Here is a 26,297-nt window from a genome sequence, read left to right as displayed (position 1 = left end):
GTCATTTTGCTGTTAATAAATGCCATTTTGATTCAATAGGTAGTAGGACATTTTTGAACCATTTTATAATACATTAAGGACATTTTTAATCCTTTACAGTATTTTATTTGATACAAGCTTGTATTTATAAGGTACAAACTGGGTATAAACAGGTCTAGTATAAAGATTACATTCAAATCGTTAAGAGGAGACATACTTCAAGGGGAAAAAAAGATCATATAATCATGCATGGCGGAGTGTATAGCTGCAATAACAGACTGCTTATATATGTGAACGTGATTGCAAACCTTCCGTAAGAAGCAGATTATATTGCCTTCGCGACAAGAAACAACGAGACTGATTTTCCAACTAGCTGTATTCAAATATAGCACCTGTATGATTAAACCCACAGGATACTTGCAGTGCTTTTACGTGTCTAGGAAAGTTGATTTTTGTAGGCTTAATGTAATCAACATCATTTCCTTGACCCTGCACAAACCCACCTTGTATTAGGCAAGTTGAAGCAACCGACATTCCAGTGTAAACCAACAGAAAAGATCACTTAAAGCTCTAAACTAGATATTGCTACTGTCAAATAGGAAAAACAAAATAGTGGAAATGAGGGGGCCGGGAAAATGGACAAAGATATAAACTGAGTAAAAGTATACACTCTCGTGAAAATGTTCTGACTTATCAAACAAGACTCTGCTGGTCAATAAGAAGAAAGAGAGTGATTAAAAACGTTGCCACGAAGCAACAAGATAAGAAAGCCAGATACAAATGAAGAAAGAAGAAAAAATTTAGCAAGGTCTTTGAACCATTTTCGAAGATGTGGTGGCATTTGAGCAACTGATTTAAAACTAAAGTAACTTTTTAGTTTTTACCGTGTAGCACTCACAGTTCTTCATATCTTGACTAGTTTAAACTTACTATTAACAAGAGAAGTCTATTGAACCTTTAAGTTCTAATATTTATTTAATAAACATCATTTGAAAGTCCATAAAAACATAACAGTTGCATTTGAAGTCTAAGGGAACAAACCAGTTGTCCGCCAGAAGAATGTCCGTCTACAGAAAATGTCCCATGGGAGCCTCCCCATCCCCAAGTGTAAACATTTCCTCCTTAAGGACAAACGTTGAGGTTATTGATAAGCATAAGTAAGCCAAATAACTCAATCATCGTATGTGAAAATGTTAGAGCAAACCAAATAACTCAATCATCTTATGTGAAAATGTTAGAGTTAAGGGTCAAAAACACATCTAAACTACCACAATGTTTTGAGTTTCATACATGAACTATTGAGAGTGAGTTTCACATCTAAACTATCACAATGTTTTGAGAGTGAGTTTCCTACCTAAACTCATGCAATGGTTGGCGAATTCACTAATTTATGATGCTGTGTATACTACACTCTTTTATTTTAAAAAATCTGCCACGTGGAAAAAACAATTCCATTGTGGAAAAGTTAAATAAATTAATATTAATTTAAAAGTTAAGGTTAAAGGTTAAAATTATCACCGTATAAATTAATTTATTCTCCACTACAACATCCGACATCTTCTTCTCCACCTTCTTAGCCATGGTCTTGTCTCAGCCGTGGCGTCGATATCTCCAACTTGGAAGGGGAGACTTTATGGTTTTAAAGAAATCAATTAGAAAACATATATAAAAAAAATTAGTGTGTCAACTAGTAGAGTCGTTATATATGTAAGGTTAACGAAGATTATATGGCCAAACGCACCTAAAAGCGATTGTAGACAAACATTTGGTCTAATCAGCATCTAAGTGTGTTTCGCTAACCATTGGATGATAGTACAGATAGAAAACTCACATTCTCAATAGTTCAGATATAAAACTCAAAAAATGGTTTAAGTATGTGTTTAACCCTTCTCAAAATGTTATCATTCAAATGCCAAAACAAATAGAACCAAGCCGTTGTTGACAACAAATGAATTACTAAATACTGAAAACTGGAAACAGTAAAATGGCACTTCTACAACTATGCAGAAGCGTAAGAATTTTCCAGCCCACAAACATGCCATAATCAGGGTAGAGGAATACAGAACACAGAAACAACAGAAAACCGAGGAAGTCAGCAAGAAATTCTCCTATGCTATTTCAATGGTGGAACCCAAAGATATGTACATCGTCGGCAACAGAAAGTGCTAGAACAACATGGATCAGGATCGGGGGTTTGCCCCTTCAGTTCTGGTCGCAAAGTACTTTCAAAGCCATCAGAGATATTTGTGGAGGTTGGACCAAAACAGAGGAAGAAACGCAGTTACAGAACCATCTTAAATGGGCGAGAATCAAGGTTGAAGGAAATGGCTCTAATGTACCTAGAGAGGTCACGATCGATGATGGCAGTCTTCGGTACACTCTGCAGATCTGGACCGAAAGTCCGGCAAGGGTGGCCACCGGAGAAGATCAGATCCAAAAAGCTCCTCTGAAAGTGGATATTACACAGCGGTCCATAAGCTTTATGCCAAAGCTTTGTGAGAGGGACTGCACTCTGTCCAAGGATAAGTCAGTCGTAGCTGACCAGCCACATGATATACAAGTGTGGGAGGACCTAAAAGTCCAATCCTAACTGTAGGCCAAGAAATTTTGGATCATGGCCTAAAAATAAACTTGGGCCTCAATTTTAAAGGTGGTATGGATATGACCTCTCAGCTTAAGGGGAAAGCATGGAGGGGCACGAGAACTTAAGTGAAGAGACAAAGGAGAGCTTGACCAGCCTTAAAACATTAGCCACACAATTTCTTGAAGCTTTCAGCGCTTGGGAATCGTCGTCAATGGAGAACAGAATTGAGCCAACATCAAATTCTGAGCAGAGAGAGGACTTCGACAAGCAACAGACTTGAACAGTCCAAAATAGAGTTGATAGCAACCTAGGAAACCAATTACAAGAGGTAGGGGAAAGCTCAAAGCTGCCGGAAAATGTTGATGTTGAACAGAGCTTGCAAATACAACAAATTCACGATGTTGAACCAGTATCTACGAATATGTCTGGGATCCAACAAGACGCAGGGGGTGAGGCATCGCAATGGATTAATGCTCATATCATGGAAATCAGTGCCACTTACGGGGTGACTTTCGAAGGTTTTAAGGATGAAACACAAGCCCTATAGATGAAAGAAAGCAGCACTAGAGAACAAGAGATCAAACAACTCAATTGTCACTCCCAAAAACAGGGAATCGGAAAATATGAGCTAAAAAATTTGCAATCCTGTCTTAATCAGCAAGTGGAGGGATCTAGGACAAAAGGGAGAGAGTCTTAAATTTGGCTTTCAAATGAAGGTAAAATTACTCTCATGGAATATAAGGGGGATTAACAATATTTCCACAAGAAATCTTGTTAGGAGTGTGTTATGCTCAAGTGGAAGGTAGATGTTTACTGCCTTCAAGAAACAAAGGAGAATAAGGAAATGGATAGTCTTGCCAAACATGAGACTATGGCCCAGCAGGTGGATGTGATGTGGGTATATGGAAGTCGATGGAAGTAAGGGGGGGTATCCTAATTTTGTGGGATTGCAGATAAATGGAAAGGTAGCCTAGTGAAGGTGGGACAATTTTCAATTACCTATAAATTTGAAGCAATGCAGGATTCTTTTAGCTGGTTTCTTACCGGTGTTTATGCACCTCACATCAGAAGTGAGAAGCTAGAGTGCTGGGAAGAGGTGGAAGCAGTAAAAGAACTTTGTGAAGGACCTTGGGTGACATGGACTTCAACACTGTCAGAACCATGGCAGAAAGGAAAGGTTGTAGCAGAATCACTAATGTGATGGCTGATTTCTCCAAGTGGATTGATGAGATGAAATTGCATGATCCTTATTTGTGTAGGGAGAATTTCACCTGGTTCCGAGGGCCAAACCACCATAGTGCTACTAGATTAGACAGATTCCTCTACTCTATAGAATGGGAGGAGTTCTTCAAGAACGCTAAACAAATGGTTATGCCTAGAGTGACTTCGGGCCACTGTCTTATTTTGCTGCAATGTGGTGACTGGTTAAAACAGAGATCCTACTTCAAGTTTGAAAATTGGTGGCTCGAGATAGACGGTTTTCGGGAACTAGTGCATACATGGTGGAATGAATTTGAAGTGATAGGATGCCTTGACTATGTTTTTAGTTTGAAGTTAAGGATGCTGAAGAAAAAAATCATAGACCGGAGCAAATTAGCATGTGGGAACTGGACACTAAGAAGAGAAACCTTTTAGCTAAGTTGGCTGATATTGATTTGGTTCAGGACACAAGGGCTCTAAATGAAGACGAAATGATGGTTAGAGAAACTGTCTTGGTTGAGCTCGAAAAATTGGCAAAAAATGAGGAAGCTAGATGAAGACAAAACTCTAGAGTTCTATGCCTAAAACAGGGTTATAACAACACAATTTATTTCCAAAGGATGGCAACGGCACACAAGAGATATAATGCTATTGACAAACTGGTAATCAGGGTGGAGGAAATCAAAGACCCAGAGCTAATCAAAGGGAGCATGATTGAGTTCTACAAGAACCTATACTCTGAATCAGAAGACTGGAGGCCTTCTTTTGAGATTGCTAAACTGTCCTAGAATCTCCCAGGAAGATCAAGAGTGGCTGCAAAGGCGATTGTAATTGTAGGAATAATACAATGTAATTCTAGGAATTATAGGAATAATATTTTTTTTTTATTGTAATTGAAAAAGTAGTTGGAGAAAAAAAATCAGAGGAGACTGTTGGGCATTTGAATAAACATGATTAGATAACTTAACAAGGAAAAATACAGCAGAATAGGCTATTATGTTGTCTGCCGAAGCTGAATCCTCCTCTACCGTTGAGTTAACTACTTTTCCTAATGAGTTAAGATATTTATATTACTCATAGAAAAGAAGTCAGATCTTGTATAAAACATCTTTTTATCTAAATGTGTCTCCTATCCTTCCTTGTCTCCTTCATATAGAGCCTTTGCCTTGTCTATTGGCCAGACTTAGAGGAAAGCTTTTGCAGATCCTAAATGGTAGCAGGCAATGACTGAAGAAATGGGACTTGGAAACTTGTCACTTCACCAAGAGACAAAAAAGTTAATTGGTTGCAAAAGAGTTTTCATAGTGAAATATAAAGTTGATGGGTAGGTTGAAATATTCAAAGCACTATTGGTGTTTAAGGATTCACACAAACTTATGGAGTTGATTATCATGAGACGTTTTCCCCTGTTGCAAAGATGAACAAGATCAAAACTCTTTTGTCATGTGCAGCTAATTTTGGTTGGGACTTCCGACAGTTGGATGTGAAGAATGCATTTTTTTGTGGAGACTTGGAAGAAGAGGTGTATTATATGGAGTGAATTTGATAAGCCTATTTTAGCTTCTAGGATCTATTTCTTAGTTCAAGATCCCTCTTACTAACTGGAATCAAAGATTTAGTAGATCTGTTCCTTGAACAAAGTTGGGGGAAAATGTGCAATTGAAGAACCTTGTACTGAAGCAATCCCCTAGTGCTTGGTTTGACAGACTCTCTGAAGCCATGATCTTTTTAGGTTACCAACAAAGAAATGCTGATCACACCCTCTTCATAAGACATCAAATGAGGTAAATTCACTCTTCTCATCGTTTACGTTGACGACATAGTAATGATAGGAGATGATCCGATTAAGAAGTTGTTAGAACAAAAATTTGAGATCAAAGATCTAGGGTAATTGCAGAATTTCTTGGGCTCGTTCCTTTTGTACCGGGATTTGTTTCACTTGAGCCGAGGGTCCTTCAGAAACAGCCTCTCTACCTTCACGAGGTAGTGGTAAGGTCTGCATACATTTATCCCTCCCCAGACCTCACTTGTGGGATTTCATTGGGTATGTTGTTGTTGTTGTTGTTGAGGTGCTAGACTAAAAGAGGAATCTTTATATCTGTTTGTAACACAATTCAGAAAATTCATATTATAAGCAGCAGAAAAGAATTGTTGGTTGAGTGGAAGAGCAGGGAGAATGCAACATTAACATCAATAGGTTTCAAGACGGGGAACAAGCACAAAGACGTTTGTTAGCATCTATATAAAATAACACATGCAATTTAAATATACTATGATTTTTGTACCAGAAATTGCTGCTGTATGCTTCCAACCACAGGATACCTGTCAAGACAACAAAGTAAGATTTATGACTTTCATAATCTTTTCAAACCAATCAACCCCTCTGATAGAGTATCAGGTAGAGTACACCTTTGTTTGCAAGCAATACTATTAATATTAGTAGTTATATCCTCTTGAAACATGCAGAACACCAATATATCCTGAAAGTTTTTCTGGCACAAGATACATGACACCCATTCACAACAGAATTCTGTCCAGGCATTTCTTCACATCAAAACTCATATGCATAACCTTGGTGTCCACTGTCCACTAGTTAATAGCACATACATACTACTATGCATTTTCTCAATAAATGGTCTTCTCAATTACACATGTATCCTTTTCTTTACCTACTTTATGTACCTCTATTACACACTTGAATCTTGATTGGAATAGGTAGCCAAAGCAATGCGTTGACTAAAAAATTGGAAAGAGATTCAACATGGAGAAACAAACCTCAGAAACTGAATGCCTCAAAAATGGTCCTTCAACTCTTTCAGGTAAATGAGCGACATCTGTAGATCTGACATAAGCAAACACCAAAAGTACATCACAAATTTTTTTTAATGAAAAAAAGAGTCCTTAAGGATGACTTGACCATCCAAAAAATTCAACTATGAAGCAATGCAAAAAGAGTACCCAATACCAAGACACCCATTTTCATTGGTACCCCACACGTACAGTTCTCCACCACCTATGAACAAAAACTAAGTAAATACAAAAGCTAAAGCTTACAAAGAAATTAGCCCTTAGTTCCAAACAATGCACTTGATCTCATGAAATAACATATATTCAAATCGCCTCATTTGAGGACACACATTAAGAAAATGTTAATAAACTTCATATTGGGCCTAACTCAACCACAAAAGCTAAGCACATGAAGTGAGGATTACCGAATACCATGTAAGGAAACAACCTATTCGCTCCATCAATGTGAGATATTTAACACCCCCTGCATGCCCATGCACATGACTGGACATATGGTACTTGGACCATAACATGAAGGCCCAACGTCAGGTAACCAAGAATAAGGATGGATCTTGCTTTGATACTATGTTAAGAAAATGAATCTTGGGCCTAAATCCCAAACGCTAGCTCATAAGATGAGAATTATCAGTACCATATAAGGGAACAACGACTCCTTCCCTCAACCAACGCAGGATACTTAAGCAAAACAAATGCGAACAACTTATCCTTTAAAACATGAAAGATCTTATAATTCAGTATAACTATAAAAAAAAAAAAAAAAAAAACTACATTTGGGTCCCTTTCAGAGCATCATAATTTGACTACAGCTTTGTGCCCTTTCTTCCGTTGTATTTCGTAAGAAGAAGGTAGAGCATTCAACACTCTCCTGACAATATACTCAAAATAACATCCTTGCAAGGTAAAGGATAGAGTATAAAACTAAGGCAAAACGAATATTGTAATGTTCTGCTTGGGTATCTCCCATAGGAGCAAAGGAAGATACAAGCCATTCTAGTTTTCTTAGTCTTGGTGGGTAGAGTTGGCCAATACCTTTGCTGGTGAGAGGTAGCAGGTACCCGGTGGATTAATAGAGGTGCACACAAGTTTGCTCGTACATCATTGTAAAAAGAAATATACAAGGATTAGCTCCATGCAATTGTTCATTGGAAATACGAAAGCCTTGACCCATATAAACCAAGCAAATTAAAGTTGAATCCCCTGAAAAAAGCAGAGCATACTCTTGAAATGTCCAACTTTAGGTTTTACCATTTGGTGTACCATCTAATTGATCCCTACTATTATTCAGATGAGAAGCTATTCAACTGCTTCTATTGCTCGGTTAAACTAAATGAAGTCATGACACAGCACAGCTGCATTTGAGTTAACTATCCTTGTGCCTTGCAAGGACTTAAAGTCAGGCAGTACAATCTACTAGAGAGAGAGAGAGAATCCCTCCTCAATCCTCCATATATAATCAATTGTTTTACTTGTTTTAGACATCATTTTCTAGATGCTTTTATCTAGAAGAAACCATTAGGAAAACCAAAGAAACTAAGGTGGCATGAAGGAAAATTGCAGCTACATCATAAGAATACTAATAATATTCTTCCATTAACTTATAAAATATTCAGTAAATTGAAAGCCCATAGTTACGTACTCTACCGCAATTTATGTGACACTCTTTCATTTTTAGTCAGTCCTACAAAAATGACATATTTATAACAATTTAACTTCAAACTTCCACCTTTACCTTAAAGACATTGATTTATAGCCACACAAATATCTATGGCTTGTTTTTTACCACAAGTTTCAAAAGTCTTCCAAACATTCTTTAACGCCATGCCCAGTCAAACACCATGCCCAGTTAAACACCATGCCATAAACTGGGGACAGAGGGAGTATGTTTGACTAGGATGAAGAAGTTCTCGGATTGTAATTGTGTTATACATACACTTGGCATATATCATGGACAGAAAATTTGATTCTCTCTTTAGAAATCTAATGGTTCCTACATAGCGAAAATTTTATAAGACAACCCAACATAGCTCAACCACCTTTACATTCAAACTTAAAAGCAGTACTCAATCAATTTCTTACCTTTACTCAGGCATGCAGAAAACACACAGTTGCAATAGCTCTCGAGTCTGGATTGTGCTCAATAATTGCTTATATTTTTTTGACAAAATCAATAGTTGCTCGTGTTTAATGCCACTTAAAAAAATAATTGCTCTAAACTGCTTAAACATTCATAGGTAAGACATGTAGGTTACTATCTCCAAGTTTTACCTTGTTCACCCAAACAGATGCAACCTACTAAAGTTGGCCTTCTATGCATTATTGTGGGATTTATAGTATTACTTAATTGCCTACTATTGATCACTTCCGTACTGTGGTGGTTAAGACATAGATTGACTATTTTCTCCTTAGAAAGAAAGAAAAAAGTCACTGTAAAGACTGCAAGGTTATCCCAAGTGAGAATCTTACGACCCAACATAAGCTCATGACGATGGATTTGGAGATCATGAATAAGAGGAAGAAGAGGGTTGTGGCTGGTTGGCCAAGGATCAAATGGGGTAGCTTGACTATGGCCAATGCTCTGGAGGTGTGGGCGAAGTTGATGGATACGGAGGCTTGGGGAAGTAATGGAGATGCAAACAGTATGTGGGATAGGACTGCTAGTTGTATTAGAGAAGCAGCTAGAGAGGTGTTGGAGTCTCAAGAGGTAGGTTGAGTGAACATCGTGGGGATTGGTAATTAGATGGAGAAGTTCAAAGGAAATAGGAGGGAAAAAAAGGTGGTGTAAGCAAAGCTGGTGGATAGTAACAACGAGTAGGAAAAGCGACAGATAGGGAAAGGTATAAAATGGCGAGGAAAGAGGCTAAGATGGCAGTTACAGTGGCAAAAATGGCAGCTTTTGAATGCTTGTACAATGAATTAGAGGGTAAAGGCAGAGATAAGAAGTTGTACAAGCTAGCCAAGGCGAGAGAAAGGAGGGTCTGCGACTTGGATCAAGTGAAGTGCATCAAGGACGAACACGGCAAAGTACTTGTGGAGGAGACGCTTATTAGTATACGGAGATGGCTGTCCTACTTGCATAAACTCTTGAATGAATAGAGGGATATACGCATCGTGTTGGAGGGAGTTGGAGCACTCTCAGAGGCATCGTGATTTTGGGTATTGCAGGTGTATAAATGTGGAGTTAAAGGAATTACTAGTAAGATGCATAGTGGAAGAGTGACAGGGCCGGATGAGATCTCTGTGGAATTTTGGCAGAGTACAGGCTGGGCAGGTGTGGAGTGGCTGACTAGATTGCTTAATGTCCTTTTTAAGACGGCAAAAATGTTGGGAGGAGTGGAGGTGGAGTAAAATGATTTTGTTGTACAAGAACAAGGGTGACATTTAGAGTTGCAATGAGAATAGGGGTATAAACTTGCTAAGCCACACTATGAAAGTTTAGGAAAGGGTGATGGAGTTGAGGGTGAGGAGGGTTGTGTGTATTTTCGAGAACCAATTCAGATTTATGCCGGCGCTATCAACTACTGAAGTCATCCATCTAGTTAGGAGACTATTGGAGAAGTATAGGGAAAAAAGGACCTCCACATGGTGTTCATCGACCTAGAAAAAGCATATGGCAAAGTCTCAATGAAGGTTTAATGGAGAAGCTTGAAGGTTAAAGGTTTTATGAAAGATGAGTGTTTTATGAAAAGAAAAGATTTTATGAAGAGATATATATTTCTGCTCATGCATGAATCACATTCATTAGTCAGGTAAGGTTGGTTCGCTCAGTCAAAGTAAGGCACTGGATGCCGGTCCATCCCAACAAGGTTTTGGGGCATGAAAAAAAGTGGGAATGTTTGCATAAAAATTGTGTGTGAGACTAGATAAACCTATCAATTATGCCAACTTAGTTTAAATATGACAATAATCACAAGTACTTCTTTCAAAAAGTATAGATCAGATCTTCAAAGTTTAGGACAAATACTCAGTTTGTTGCTGCTCAAAGATAGAAATCAAGTGGAGAATTTTGAACCCGATAAATTACCTGTAATAACACAGGTATGATAACCTCCACATGCAGCCTTTTCAGAATATGGAAGTCCATCTACCATAGATGGTAGCGAACTATTTGATGCTTCGCTAAAGCCCTAAAATTTTTAATAGAAGTGGACATCATTCAATGTAAATTTTTTAAAAAAAAAAAGTTGCATGATGCTAGTATATAGATATTTACCAATTTCTTATTTGCTCTTTCGCCAAAAATATGTACAGATCCATTCTCTGTGGCTTGAAAAAAAGGATAAAAAATAAAATTTGAGGCCTTTCTTTAACATCAAAGTGCTTTCTGCAAATTTCAATGAGTTACCGCTGATGCAGACAGAATGCAACATTCCAGCAGAAGCATTCTTAACCTATTTACACATAACTAGAATTGTCAAAATGAACCAGCAGCCATGAAGCATGTATTAAAAACTCTTGACATCCTGAAGAGAGAAGTCTATAATTGAAACTTGAAGACGTCGCAGATAACAGTACCTTCAACCCCTCAAGTTCCTTAATAAGTCGTGGTGTGTATTCACTGTTTTCAAAGGCAAGAAAAGATCAATTGTTTAAAGGAAAGAAGAAATAACAGCTAATATTACCAACACTATCCAATTGGTTATTCACTAGAAACACTTGAATAGATGCAAAATACATAATAATGTAGAAGAGTTCGCTACCACTGATAGCATCCTCTGTTATCCATTAATATGAGGAGACCCATTTATTCATCAAAATAACTCAATTTGCAATTTATTTTGGACAAGAGTAAATCATCAAACAAGAGTAAGAATAATGTTGTTAATAATTCATAATACTGGAAAGAAAAAATCAATTCATGCAAAATGCGGAGGATCATCAACCATCTACTTAACCTGTCACTTTTTATGAGTCCAAAAATGCCTGATTGATGTCCATGACCAAGTCTTCCTGATTGTCCCCCACCCCAACTCAAAGTCTCACCTTTATCTGGCCAGAAAAAAGATAATATAGTGATGACATGAAGACAATGGTCATTCAGGCTGCAAGCAAAACATAGCTCTTTTTTCCTTAACAAGCATAATAGTGGAATAATATGTTTGATCATGGTTTTTTTATCATGCAAAGAAGCATTTAACAAATAACATCACATACCTGTTACAGCAATTGAGTGTTCGAAACCTAGGGAAATGATTTTGATTGTGACTCCATTCAAGCATTCAACTTTATTGGGTATAGACAATACCGTAGCAGCTTCTGCAGGTGATTGTACAAAATTGAGTGCTTTAAGAATTTATGGTAGTTAATGGTATCCTTAAACCCAAGTCAACAAAAAGATGCTATAGTGGACTATCTTTTTGCTTTATCTGATTTTGATACGCTATTTGAATTTTTTTGTTATATTTGGTCAGTTAATAACTCATTACTTCTAATTTAAGTCATTAATATATTCTCCTTTCTTTCGTCAGCTTATTCGCATTTTTGCATTTTTTTTGGTTTCGCACTTCTGTTAAAATCCAGTGAATATTATAGAATTAGTGTAAATAAATTAGCAACAAATGCCTAAGTTGCTCGGACTCGGGTGTCTGATACGCGTGTGGATCTGAAGGTCGGATCCTTCATGATCTAATTTTTAAGATTCAAGGATATGGATCCATGTATGGATAAGGGTGTGGGGATTTGCCTAAAAATAATTAAAATATCTAAAAATAGAGTTATAAAAAATAAATGATGAGATTATGCAGAGAACGTGAGGAGAATCCTGGAAGGAGATCAAAGGTAAAGGAGTGACATAGAAATTTTATATAAAAGGTATTCCATTTCCTTCAATTTCACCTTAGCTTTTGTATTGATTTAAGAAATCATTAAAACTGTCCAGACTTTCCCCATCGATTTTGGTCAAAGTACCCAAAATCGGTTGACCGAATCAGGCACGGATCCCACACCCACACTCATGTCGTGTCGACACGGGTGCGGCACCAAAAGTGAAGAGTCCGAGCAACTTAGACAAATGCTACCTGTGGAAATGTCTGCTTACTTGTGTGAGTCTGAAGGAACTCATTATATTCCTTTAGAGCAGTAGGATCATAACCAGGTGGCGGACCATGCAATATATAACATATGTTACGAGTGCGTCCAAGCTTTATGACAATAACTACACTTGGATCGAGGTTTTCCAAAACAACCTCCTCCTCGTTGATTCTCCATAGATTGATATGTTCGGTTCTTCTATGGTTTGAGATGCGAGAATAGAGGAGTCAATGGTGGGTGATGAAACTACTTTGTGACTGGGAGGCGCGGCAAGACGAAGTAGACGAGAGGATAATTCATCAATTGTAGGATCTGTAGCACTGGCTAAAATTTGATCTCGCACAAAATCATGGACAGTAGGAAGCCCAGCAAGTATAAGAACTAGAAACAATGTATGTTTGTGCTCTTGTTGTTTATCCACGTTCGCAATGACTGGCATTAACGTTTCAAATTCCTCCATGACTGCTTGTACCTGTCCTAAGTAAGTAGACATATCGGATTCTTGGTTCTTTAAGTGGTCATTCGAGATATCACATCATAGAATCGAGATATGTCATTAGCGTATAAAACACGGGCCTTTTCCCAAACTGAATAACATGCCTGGAATGGGCGAAACAAGGGCATCAACTTGGAATCAATAGATCGCCATAAGAGACTACATAATTGAGTATCAACCTTCTCCCATTGTGCTTTGGCCTTGGCATCTTGCTCACTAGCCTTTGCCTTTTCATCTACCACACAAGCATTGTTCGTTAAGTGGTCTTGGACACCTTGACCCTTGCACCACAACTCAACTGAGGAAGCCCAAGCTAAATAGTTTGAGGTGATCATAGGGCTTGAACTTCCTATATTTTTGGAGCCAAGAATATCAATCCCGAACGACATATTGTGAAATTAGAATTTTATTTTTTTTCACAAACATAAATAAATAAATTTGGGCCAGAATCTGACTGCCAGAAATAGATCTGACTGCCGAAAAAAAAAAGATCTGATCGCCAAAAAGCTGGTCGGAATCAGGAAAAATTATATGGTCAGCCTTGGGATGAAGAGGCGACCCCACTGGAAAAAGAAAACTGCTGACAGAAAATTTGATTCACTCGGACAGCAATTCAGGTCACCGGAAAACTGCACAGTGGCCACTGATTTCGCTGTATGATGTTCATTGATTATTTTCTCACAATTGCTCAGATACCATGTGAGAAATATAGGAAAAGAACATTATTGAATTGTGTATCTACATTATTACATTGCGATCCTATTGATAGACACTACAATAGACTCCTTGTCGAACTAGGATTCCAATTCCTATTCCTATTCCTATTCTAAAGTATGATTACATAAAATTATTCCTATTCTAACATATTAGATATGATTTTCTCCTTGTAATTATGTTAGAACATAAAGTTACCAGTTTCAAAAAAAAAAAATTATGTTAGAACATATACACAGTTGTTTAAGCCTCAATAGTTTGAGAAAATAATCAAGCAGAAATTTCTCTTCCTTCTAGTCTTTCTCACATGTTATCAGAGCATTTTGTGAGAAAATAATCATTGTAAAAGAGAAATTCTATTGCCGAGCAACTTTCCAGCAACTACACCACTGTTCCAAAGACTTCATTGCTTCCCCCTGGTACTGTATATACCAGCACGATCAATAGGATCAGAACCCTCGTGCGATCAAACCCCAGTTAATCTCGAACCCGTCTGACCTCCCACGAGCCTTCAAGAGGGAAGAATTATCCAGCAAGATCCAGCTACGTGCCGACACGTGAGTGACCTTTCCAGGCAGTTTTCTAGCGAGAAGTTTTCTTCACAGGAACTCGCCTTCTCAGTCCGAGACTCCCCATCAAAATTCCACAGCATTCTGATAATTTTTACCAGATTCCTGCGATTGTATCCCAGTTTTTTGACTCATACAGATTTTTACTCTATTTTTTGACACTGCTAGCCCTCTGGTAACATCTACTTCATATATTTTCCTTTCTTTCGTCCAGTTTATTCGCTTTTTTTTTTTTGCTTTGCACTTATGTTAGAATCCTGTGAATGTTCTAAAATTATTGTAAATACAGTAGATAGCCTGATTTGCTCCTTGTAACTATATAGTTAATTTTCTTTACTTTCATAGGACATATAAACATAGTTATTTAAACCCCAATAATTTGAGGAATAATTAAGCAACATTTTCTCTTCCTTCTCATCTTTCCCACATGTTATCAGAGCATTTTTTTGAGAAAATAATCATTGTAAAAGAGAAATTATATTGCCAAGCAACTACACCAATGTTCCAAGACTTCAGTGCTTCCCTGGGTACTGTATAAAACAGCACCACCAATAGGATCAGAACCTTTGTGCGATCAAACCCCAGTCAATCTCGCTCCATCTATCCTCCTACAAACCATCAAGAGGGAAGAATTATCCAACGAGATCCAGCCCCGCGCCAACGCGTGAGTGACCTTCTAGGCAGTTGTCCAGTGAGAAGTTTTCATCTCAGCAACTCACCTCTCAGCCCAAGCCTATCCATCAAAATACCACCACATTCTAATAACTTTTTTCCAGATTACGACAATTGTTTCGGGGTATTTTGACTCAGACAGATTTTTTCTCTATTTTTTTACACTGCTAGCACTCTGGTAACATCTACAACATAAATTTGATATTTGGTTGAACTTTCCTTTTAAAACCATCTTCATGTCTTTCATATCAGATATTTTGGTGCTAAAACTATAGTTTCAAGCAACTCGAATCACTCTATCACCACAAAACCTTTGATTAGTGGTGTAGGTCTTCTTCTGTTCAATTATGGTACAAGGGAAAAGGTGCTCAAGATCACTTAATCAAACAAGCTAAGGATATTAATGAAAAGGATAAGGGGAGAATGGGAAAAGATTGATGTCCATTCCAGACTTGCTTTCTAGTTGGGAAAAAGGCTTGTGGTTTATACACAAAAGACACCTCTCGTGTTTATAATGTGACTTTTCGGTTGACTAACCTTTAAAGGAAGGATTTTGATATGTCTACCTATCTTGGACATGTTCATGCAGTTTAGGAAGACTTCAATGAGTTGATGCCTGATGCTGCAAATATTAATAAACAATTGGAGCAACGTTAGAAAATATTTTTCCTTTTGATACTTGTTGTGCTTCCATCTAAACTTGACTCTGTGCATATGACCAAATTCTGGCTATCCCTATTGCTCCTATCACGTACAAACTGTTCTCTCAGTTATTACGACTAGCTGCACACATGTTGCACCACATATTTTGTCTAGTCATATAGTGGCATAGTAGATTCTTCTATTCTAGTGTCTCGGACTGAAAATCAGAATGATGGTCGTTCTAGAAAAACCCAGACAAGCTGTAGCTTTGTAAAAAGTTGGGCTATACTCGTGATGTGTGATATTCTTTACATGATCGACCTTCCAAAAATGATCATGTTGCTCAGAATAAATTCACCGTTACCCCAATCAATCAAATGTTCCTATTTATTCGAGGCAAAATACAATGGCTCTCTTCAATATCCGGCAAGCAACCAGATATCTCTACAAGTAACATGATAATTCCACAGGGTAGCAGAGAAAAAATTAAGCATATTATTGAGACTGCTCGCACCCTTATGTGCACATGTCCCGCTGCATTTCTGGGGATGCAGTACTCACATTTCTGGGTATGCCTTCCTCCACCATTCAGAATCAAATTCCACTCCATTGTGTTCCCTCAGTCACCTTTGTTCTCTTTTCTATCTCGTCTTAGGGAGTACGTGTTTTGTCCTATAACCTCACTTTAGTTAGAGACAGATTAGCTCTCGATCTCTTCAATGTCTATTTCTTTTTTATTTCTTTTTTTTATAGGGTAAAGGTTTATTGACTAAGTACCAAGAAGGTACCAAAACCAAAAGTTAGAAAGACTGTTGGGAATATACATACAGTCAATTACAACATCTTCCTCGCAACTCCAGAAACTCCATATATTGATCTATATTATCAAGAAACTACTTTTACACCAACAAAACAAATTATGTGAACACTTGATTTTAACTCTTAAAATATGGTCCTTTTGCCCATCAAAACAAGCGTTCTTTCTTTCTAGCCATAGTCCAGAATATGCACAAAGCTTTATGCGTTCTCTGGTGCTGCCAACTCTCCAACAATTCCTTCACACTCTGAGGCATGATCAAAGAAATCCCCCAAATACAGAAGAAAAATTCCGAACAATGTATAGCTATTCTGCAATGCATAAGAAGGTGATTCAGTGTCCAACTCTTCTTCACATAAGTAACATCTATTACTTGGTGCAAAAAAAAAATTCTAAAGCTTATCCTGAGTAAGGCAGACTCCCAATGCTGCAATCCAACCAAAACAAGCTACCTTTATAGGAGCGTTAGTTCTCCAAATCCCTTTCCATGGCCAACTAGTATCCCAGTATCATGTCTGCTTCATTAGAAGACTACAACACTTTTCTACTGAAAAGGTTCCATCTTTACTAGCTCTCCATACCAAGTAGATACTATCAATGAATCTTGAATTGAACTTGAAAAGGAGAATTCTTGATTGCAACAAGATTAAATAGGGAAAGCTCTTGAACTTGGGAATTAGAGAACATATTCACGATTAAGATAGAAATATACTTAATCTGCTTGCTTAAGTATTTTACAGAAATAATTAATGTGTTCTTGTTACTTCTAATTCCACAGAAAATAAGCATTAGGTTAAATTGAATAAGGTGAGCAGCAATTAATAGATTTATGTGAGTAAAATTAATAATCCAAATTGTAAGTAATTGATTGAAGAATTTAACAGGATTGATAGACAAAACCCATAACTCTAGATTATTTTCTCTCATTGTAATCCAACTCACCCTAAATGTGTTGATCAATTATTTTCCGTCTTTCGCTAATTTAGTAGCAATAGTTTGTCAAACAACATTTTGAATCTTTTCTTGACTCGATAATTTATAAAAGTTTTATTTAGTGATATAGTTAGCTCTCGTTTGGCCATAGATTTTGGAATCTTTTCTTCAAAAAATATTTGAAATCATATTTGTCCATGGAACTTGATCAGTTTTTAAATTTCGTGTTTTGGATAAGTTTTGGGAGAAATTTTTCTTCCACTCACAACTACAACTTTTTTCCAAATAAAATGCATGTCCAAACACAACTTCAAAAACTCTTCTTCTTTTTTCAAGTTTCACAAAATCTATGATCAAATGCTATCTTAATCACAAGTCCTCATGGAAACAATACTTGATTCATCTTTCTAAAAAAAAATACTTGATTCACTACTTTGCTACTTGTCTGCCACGTATACTTGCGTGCGTTTTAGGGTAACAACAGCAATGAAAATGGTTAAAGGAGAAGCCAAAAAGAACATAATGCGAGAGCATAGGTACTATTACTCTTTCCAAGGCCAAGCTGACCATTTGTGTTCTTCCCCCACATATAAAGTTCTCCATCCACTGCAATGAAATAGCAGACTATTATAGGAAGCCGACTTATTTAAATGTAAATAATTCAATCTATCTAAAAATTAGGGGAAAAAGAAATGAAGAGGCTATGGAAAAAGAATGAATGCTTATAAACTAAAACTGCTAAATGACCTAGAATGTAAATGAAAAATAAAACAAAGAAAAGGAAACAATTAAACAATTGAAAATAAAAAGGCAGACGAGTGCAGACCACTTGCCTCATTGGTCTATATGTTAACAATATACACAAATATCTCATCAGTCTTGGACTCTTGGTAAGGGTCCACATTTCTTCTGGTGGAGGGAGAATTGCCTTCATTCAAACGTTAAACTTTACAGGTTTGCTATTTTTCTTTTATGTTGTTTGAATAGAGTTGTTAGGTTTGATAGCAGCTACCTTATTTTTCTTATTTTTTTTATTATAACATCCTGCCAAATAGGAGCCATATACCATAGGTACACTAAGTAGGCGTTTGGCCATGCGATACCATATCATGATATGGTATCGTGAGATGGAATCAGCGTTTGGACATGCGATTTTACGTTGATTCCATCTCATGATTCCATATCATGAGATGTGATTCCATATTCTCCAAAAACCATGATATGGAATTATATGGGAATTCCATATCATGATTTGAGATATTTTAATACAAAAATTGATCCACGAGTTTATATTTTATTAAAACAACCCCACATTTATATCTACTAATCATTTATTTCATATGTAAATAAAATTTATAATCACATCATTACTTTTTAAAATTTATTATTACCGACATAAAATTTATTATTCTCACCAACATATAGTCACTTTAACTCACACCAACCGATTGTTAAAGTGATGAAATATTTATGGTCTATGAGCATGAAAATATAGTTGCAGATGATATTGACCAACAAATGGCTCAAAGTAACAATGTTGGTTCGTCTTCTCGGTCACATGATTGAGAAATGCAAGTTTAACTTGAGAAAATTGTCCGTACTATGTGGGAGTATTACATTAAAGACTAGTACACTACAATTTATGTTCAATTTTTTTAAAATTAAATTAAAGTTAGATGAAACAATTACTTAAGTGGAGAACAAATAGCTTTGTAATAATTTATTATGCGATTCTATAAATTTTTGTTTATTTGATAAGATTGAATAAACAATTGGGGCGATTTTAATAGTTTTACAACTTATGGGATTTTTATGATTATGAGAAAATATACAACACAAAAATTCCATATCGCATGTCCAAACAAAACTTCAATTTCATCTCATGATTCCATATCATGATACCATATTGCATGGCCAAACGGGCCCTAATGGTCCTCATGCAATTCCTTTTTCTAGTTTGTACCCAGATGTGGAGTCTGGCAGATGCACAGTCATACTTTGTAACAACTAAGTATAATGTTTTACATACTGGATGCCACAATCATACAAGTCAAGGTGCTGTGCTATTAGATTTAGGACTCTGTTTCTTCTACCACTCTTTGGTGGTGTTTGAACAGGTCTGGAAATATTTCTTCCAGAGTTTTCTTACAATTTCCTAAAAGGCACTTTTTCAAAAAACATTTGTACTTGGGTTAGATATATTTCCCAAAACAAAACCTAAAATTGTAACCAATTCGTCATAGCTAGCCATCTATCTTGAGACAGAGGCATAATTGCTGTAATAACCAATTCTTTATAAAACTTTAAATCAAAACCCCTTAACAACACCCCATGGATGTTCAGTCTGAAGAGCTATTAGGAATCTTTGGCCAATGATGCAGATCAGAACTAAGGTGAGGATAGGAAATGGGAAGAAAACCTCTTTTTGGCAAGACAAATAGGCAGGGCTTTTAACAATGAAACAACAACATCCTAAGCTATACACTCTAAGCCAGCAACAACAAGCCACAGTTGCCATGATGTGAACTGGACAAGGATGGAATCTATATCTAAGGAGATATCTGAATGATTGGGAGATCAGGAGAATAACAGAATTCTATAACTCAGCAGCAAGATTCAACAATCTGACTGAAGAAGTGGACAGACTAGAATGGAACAGAAACAGTAAGAGAATTTTTTCTGTCAAATCTGCATACAAGGAGCTAAATGTAGGAGTGGTGAAGGAAAGAAATTGGCCTTGGAAGTTGATATAGAAACCAAAAATTCCCTACAAAGTTAACCGGTTCATCTGGCTTTTGGCAAAGAAGCAGTGTTAACTCATGATAATCTGAACAAAGTCACCAACTAACCGCTGGGTGTTTTTTATGTGGGGAACAAGCTGAGACAATCAACCATCTCTTTTTACACTGCAAATGGACAGACCAGCTTTGGAGGATGTTCATCAGTCTGAAAGGGATTAGTTGGGTCATTGGGTGAAACTTGGAAGCATTGCAGACATTCTAAGATGCTAGAATATGGATGGTAATGCGGGCAAGAAGGAAGAAAGATGGAAGATCGTCCCGGCATGCATTTGGTGGTTAATTTGGATTGAGAGGAACAAAAGGTGCTTTGAGGGGACTCAGAACAACATTCAGAATCTTAAAATGAATTGTTTAGGCCTTTTTAACTTTGTAACCTATCAACAATACTTTCTAAACTATCAATAAGTTAAATAACTATTTCTTGATAAAAGCAGTTAAATATAGAAGCGGTGGATGGATGATGCAATTGAATACAAGTCTAAGACCCAGCAGCCTCTAACACCAAGGAAGCAAGTAACAAAATGAACAGAAGAAAACTAATTCAAGAGTTAAACAGAAAATGAAAACAGAAGCATCAAACAGCAACAGATAACTACAACCCAATAAATGAGAAAATGCAGATGATCAGAACTAGTAAAACCCAATTATATTTAATAGCATACAAGATAAAAGATCCATCAAAATCAACCATAAGAGACCTGTATAAAAGATCCATCAAAATCAATCATAATAAACCTGTAATAGCAGAAGAATGATGATAACCAGCTGAAACTTTTACAATTTCTTTGGGTAGTCCAGCGACTCCAAGTGGTTCCTGCAATATATCCCACGCCAACTTAGTTAAATCAGCAGTTCCATTGCGTGGCTGAGACTACTGATTAGTTAAGAAACATAAGTATGATAGGAAGTGACAGACTAGGGCTCATCGGAAATAATCTCGAATAAGTATGACAGGAGGTGTCTATCTGGCCACTTGGATAGTTAAGGTTTTCAACTGAACATTGGAAACTACTTCTATGTATTCAAATAAACTTTATGGCATTTCACAGTATAAAAAATGAAATTCTTGGTCTAGGGGAGAAGGCTATAAGCAAGAGTGGGTTGATTATTGCTGTTTGGATGCAACTGGTACAACTTCGGTCCCTTATTTTCTCTGGTGTATCCATAGAATTCCTTCTTGTATAGAAGATTGGGTGAAGTTTGTAGAGTATGTTTTTGTATTTACTCCTTGTATACGGCCAGTTTTATGTCCATAAACATGGGCATGATTATGAATGAAATTACTTTTACTTGATCAAAGAAAGGGGGAGAAACTTATTTCTTTGGGACAAAAGCAAATGTAAAGGAGAGATCATTAAAACTGGGGAATTTTCTACCACCGTGAATTTTTCCTCCCAATCCTCACTAGTGTTGATGACCTAATACAACATACAAAAGGAACCATTTAGGGTGGGAACTTGTAGCTATCAGAGAATTGTGTTCCGGGAAATGGGTGACTTTGTGGAGTTAACATATCAAGACGTGCTTCTGAACGATGTTGGAACAACAGTAATACAGCAGCAATGAATGAATTTTCAGGTTGTATTAGAGAACTTGAACTTGTTGATCCTCCTCAGGTGAAAATTTCACATGGTTTAAGAGCAGAAATCACTTGACTGCTTCAAGACGTGACAGATTCCTTTTTCAACTAAATGTGGTGATGAATTCTTAAGTGTATAAAGTAGTCTATCTTACGAAGAATCTAATTAGATCATGGTCCCTTGATGCTACAATTGGTGGCTTGAAGTTGATGGCTTTATTGATATTTTGAAGGAGTGGAGGAACTCTTGAGGTCTCAGGTTCAATACACAGCAGAGACAAAAAAAAAAAAACGCTACGTGATTCTTCCCATCTGTCCTAGCCTTGGTAGACAAAGTTACCTGGTACTTGTTGCTAGTGGGAGGTGGCAGGTATCCCGGGAAATTAGTCGAGGTGTGAAAAGCTGGCCCAGACACCACAGTCATAAAAGAAAAGACTTACTGGAAGATCTGGTTTTCTCTTGGCCAAAAAGACAAAATCCCTCAAAGTTAAATTGAAAGAATGGAGCGTTTAAAGTCATGGCAGCTTGGACAAAAGGAAAACAACGCTCCAAGAGAATTAGTAAACTTGGATAGCATACTTGAAACTGGATTAGTTGATGAAAGAGGAACTCTTATCCAAAGCCGACATCAATATGGAGTTAGAAAGCATTGTCAAATACGGAGAAATCAAACAGAGGCAGAGATCTAGAGGTTTATTTTATTTTTTATTTTTTTTGGGGGGGGGGGGGGGGGGGGCGGGTTTCCAAAACATGGCCGCCTCACACAGAAGATGCAACACTATAGAAAAGATGAAGTTAATGGGACTACACTTGACGGTCCGGATGACACCAACATTGAGATCAGAGATCTTGTCGTTCTATCAGAATCTTTCACAGAACCTGAGGAATGGAGGGCCTGACGATTTTATGGGACAATGTGACAGATCAATGATGTGGATATAACTTGCTATAAAGACCACTTGAATGGTCAAAAGTTGGCATGTGATGAGCAACCAATGTCCAGCAGACGAGGCTCCAGGGCCAGATGTAGAGACCAAGGTTTTTTTTATCAGAAATCTCAGTTCTTCCCTAAAGAAAATATCATGAAAAGTTTGGAGATGTTTTATAATCAGCACTTTTTTGAAAAGAGCTTTAACGCCACTAACATTGCCTTGATTCCAGAAAAGAATAAAGCTCTTGAATTGAGGGATTTCAGGCCCAAACATGGCTGGAAGCTTTTACAAGATTGTCTCCAAATTGTTGAGTGAAAGACTGAAAAATGTCATGCAAAAAGTTGAAAGAAAACTCCCAGATGGCTTTCATCAGAGGATACAAATCATGGATGTTGTTCTCATTGCTGATGAATGTCTTGATTCGAAAATAAAAAGCAACACCAGTGGGGTACTTTGCAAATTTAACATAGAAATGGCATTTAATCATATGAATCAGATAGAGTAACCTGGTACCTGTGGCTGGTGGGAGGTGGCAGGTATCCCGTGGAATTAGTTGAGGTGCGCAAAAGCTTGCCCGGACACCACAGTCATCAAAAAAAAAAATCATATGAATTGGAGATTCTTATTATGTTATGCATTCATGTTCTGTTAAGTCTAGTTCCAATCTTAGTGGGGGATTAATGATTGTAACGGCCCAGCCCGCTAGTGATATAGTCCGCTTTGGGTCTAGGCCTGCACGGCTTTAAAATGTGTCACTGGTGGAGAAGGTTTACTTACTTATATACCCAACATCTCTCCAGTGTTTTGTCGATGTGGGACTTCCTCTCCTCATATGGACTCAGCGTCCTCGCTGAGTTTTGCCCCAACATATGGGATTTGCCTAGACTCGACACTGAGGTTCACCCCACCTTACCGGATTTTCCTAAGCTCAGGCGACCTCTGGCCCACATCGACAAGACTGCCACATGAGTGGTTCTGATACCATTTGTGACGGTCCAACCTGCTAGTGATATTGTCCACTTTGGGCCTAGGCCCATATGGCTTTAAAACACATCATTAGTGGGTAAGGCATGCTTACATATAGCCAACATCTCTCCTGTGTTTTATCGAGGTGGGGCTTTTTATCTTAAGTTGGGGTGTCACAATGATCTCTGAGAGGCGAAGAAGTCGTACTTGTGAGAAATATTGGAGAAGAATATTATTGAATTGTTGCCTCTACATTATTACATAGAGACCCCATTTATAGACACTACAATACAATCATTTACCAAGTAGGATACTATTTACTATTTCTATTTCTTTTACTATTCCTATTCATATTTTTTTTTCTATTCATATTCTAACACTCCCCCTCAAGCTAGTGCATACAAGTCATGTACTTAGCTTTTTACAAATGTAATTAATATGAGGAGCGATGAGAGGCTTGGTGAGATATCTACAAGTTGATCACTCGACTTCACAAAACTGACAGTCAATCTCAATGTGATTGTCTTATCATTTTTTTTGACAAAGGTAACAGATTGTCTTATCATGAAATACTGGATTTGATGCATAATGTCAATCAATCTCAATCTGCTCAATCTTCTCATGAAATACTGAATTTGATGCATAATGTCGATAATACACAAAGTGATAAAATTACAGTGTTGAACTTCCCAAACCAAGCTTGAGAAGACTACTGTAGACCATAGAGTGACTTACGTAATCAACACATGAATCTACTAAACTCCCCCTGAGCAACAAAATTAGGTGTTTTCTCTATATAGACTTCTTCACAATGCAGTTGTTGTCAAAAAGTTCTCAAAATTTGGTATAAATATAAGGATTGTCTTGGAATCAATAGATGAGTCCATATTAAACAAGAAAGTAACTAAAAAACTGACCAGAACATGCACATGCACTGGAGTATTAGATTTGATGGCTGAAAGTGGTCACAATTTGAGAAATAAAGTTATACTGGTAGGGTCGGAATGATGACACGATCCTACTAAGAAAGAGCATTATAGGGTAGGATCGAAATAATGGCATGACCCAACTGGAAAACAGAAATTATATGAGTAGAGTCAAATTGACGACACAACCCTACTAAAAAGAGAAATAATATGGGTAGGGTCAGAATGATGGCACAACCCTACAAAAATCAAATTTCAGGAGTCACCGGAAAGACGAATGGAACTACGCAAATCAATTCTGAGGAGTCACCGAAAAAACACAGTGCTACGCAACTTAGATATGAGAAAGTAGTTCGGAAAAATCCACGATACTATGCAAATTAAATATGAAAAGTCATCCAGAGAGATGCACCATGCTACGCAAATCAGATATGACAAAAAGTAGTCACTGGAAAGATGGCACGGTGCTGCACAAACTAAATATGAAAAAGTAGTCACCGTAAGGATGGCAAAGTGCTACGCATATAAGATATGAGAAAATAGTCACCGGAATGATGGCACAGTGCTACACAAATCAGATATGAGGAAGTAGTCACCGGAATGATGGCACGGTGCTACACAAATTGTTTAGGAAAAAATAGTCACCGAAAAGATGGCACGGTGCTACACAAATTAAACATGAAAAAGTAGTCACCGGAAAGATGGCACGGTTCTACACAAATTAGATATAAGAAAGTAGTCACCGAAAAGATAGCACGGTGCTTACACAAATCAAATATGAGAAAATTGTCACCGGAAAGATACATGGTGACCCAACTTTTGCTAACATAATCATTGGCCAAATGGGCGGCATATATGGGTAATAGCCACCCGCCGATAGCAGAAGCTCTTTGATTGTTTACCAGGACTGTGGAGGCTCTGATACCATGAGAGAAATATAGGAGAAAAATATTTTTGAATTGTTGTCTCTACATTATTACATAGAGACCCTATTTATAGACACTACAATACAATATTTTACCAAGTAGAATACTATTTACTATTCCTATTTCTATTACTATTCCTATTCATATTCCTATTCTAAATAGGATGGTATAAACCTATTCATATTCCTATTCTAAATAGGATTATATAAACCTATTCATATTCTAACAGTACTCACGTTCTCTTTTGTGGAAACCTACATTGACAAGTGTTGTTAACCGTCATACCACGAACTAGGATCTCCCTCACATTCAGAAGGTTTATTGGTGAGCTCTGTTTTTGCAATCAGTCAGGATAGTAATTTTTATTCAGTTTATACAATCAAATTAACCACTTCATAGACGGTTTTACAGTATTTAGGTTATGGATTTCTATCATTTGCATTACAAATGTTATCACTTTGGATTACCTTACTTCTGCATAAAGTTCTACGGTTATGATAATAGAAAGAATATAAAATTTGGGTTATTAGAAAGTTGACCCTCGTACTCCTAATTGTCTCACGTAATGGGGAGGGAGTAGTATTTTTCATCAGTTTTGGAGCTTAAATTAAATAAGAAGTTATTAGTTCTATTTATATTGCATTTTAAGTATAAAGCCAAGAAGGTTCACTTACCAAGTTAATGCAGGGGGTGCCGGTCATGGCTTGCTAAGCAAACAAATCGTGA

At 37.1% G+C, this 26,297-nt stretch overlaps 1 protein-coding gene across 3 annotated transcripts in view; it reads right to left on the bottom strand.

Moving 5' to 3' along the window:
- Nucleotides 1-237: 237 nt before the first annotated feature.
- The window catches only part of LOC125819677 (ultraviolet-B receptor UVR8), a 30,591-nt gene continuing 4,531 nt past the window's right edge, over nucleotides 238-26,297 (bottom strand). The window contains exons 3-15 of one of the 3 annotated variants that reach the window (XM_049499144.1): nucleotides 20,978-21,056; nucleotides 17,988-18,047; nucleotides 11,723-11,824; nucleotides 11,464-11,557; nucleotides 11,084-11,126; nucleotides 10,914-10,959; nucleotides 10,782-10,834; nucleotides 10,593-10,695; nucleotides 6,722-6,776; nucleotides 6,539-6,605; nucleotides 6,049-6,085; nucleotides 1,021-1,100; nucleotides 238-468 (exon numbers count right to left, since the gene is read on the bottom strand). In XM_049499144.1, coding sequence (XP_049355101.1) covers nucleotides 349-468; nucleotides 1,021-1,100; nucleotides 6,049-6,085; nucleotides 6,539-6,605; nucleotides 6,722-6,776; nucleotides 10,593-10,695; nucleotides 10,782-10,834; nucleotides 10,914-10,959; nucleotides 11,084-11,126; nucleotides 11,464-11,557; nucleotides 11,723-11,824; nucleotides 17,988-18,047; nucleotides 20,978-21,056 — 939 coding nt within the window. In that variant the 3' untranslated portion in view covers nucleotides 238-348. Of the gene's footprint in view, nucleotides 469-1,020; nucleotides 1,101-1,484; nucleotides 1,609-6,048; nucleotides 6,086-6,538; nucleotides 6,606-6,721; nucleotides 6,777-10,592; nucleotides 10,696-10,781; nucleotides 10,835-10,913; nucleotides 10,960-11,083; nucleotides 11,127-11,463; nucleotides 11,558-11,722; nucleotides 11,825-17,987; nucleotides 18,048-20,977; nucleotides 21,057-26,297 lie in introns of those variants that run through there. The other 2 variants (XM_049499145.1, XM_049499146.1) reach the window with 2 other exon arrangements.

The sequence above is a fragment of the Solanum verrucosum genome, unplaced genomic scaffold (assembly GCF_900185275.1).
Source record: "Solanum verrucosum unplaced genomic scaffold, falcon-dt-bn FXZP01000255.1, whole genome shotgun sequence".
In the NCBI taxonomy this organism is placed as follows: domain Eukaryota; kingdom Viridiplantae; phylum Streptophyta; class Magnoliopsida; order Solanales; family Solanaceae; genus Solanum; species Solanum verrucosum.
This window is presented reverse-complemented; position numbering and strand designations above follow the sequence as displayed.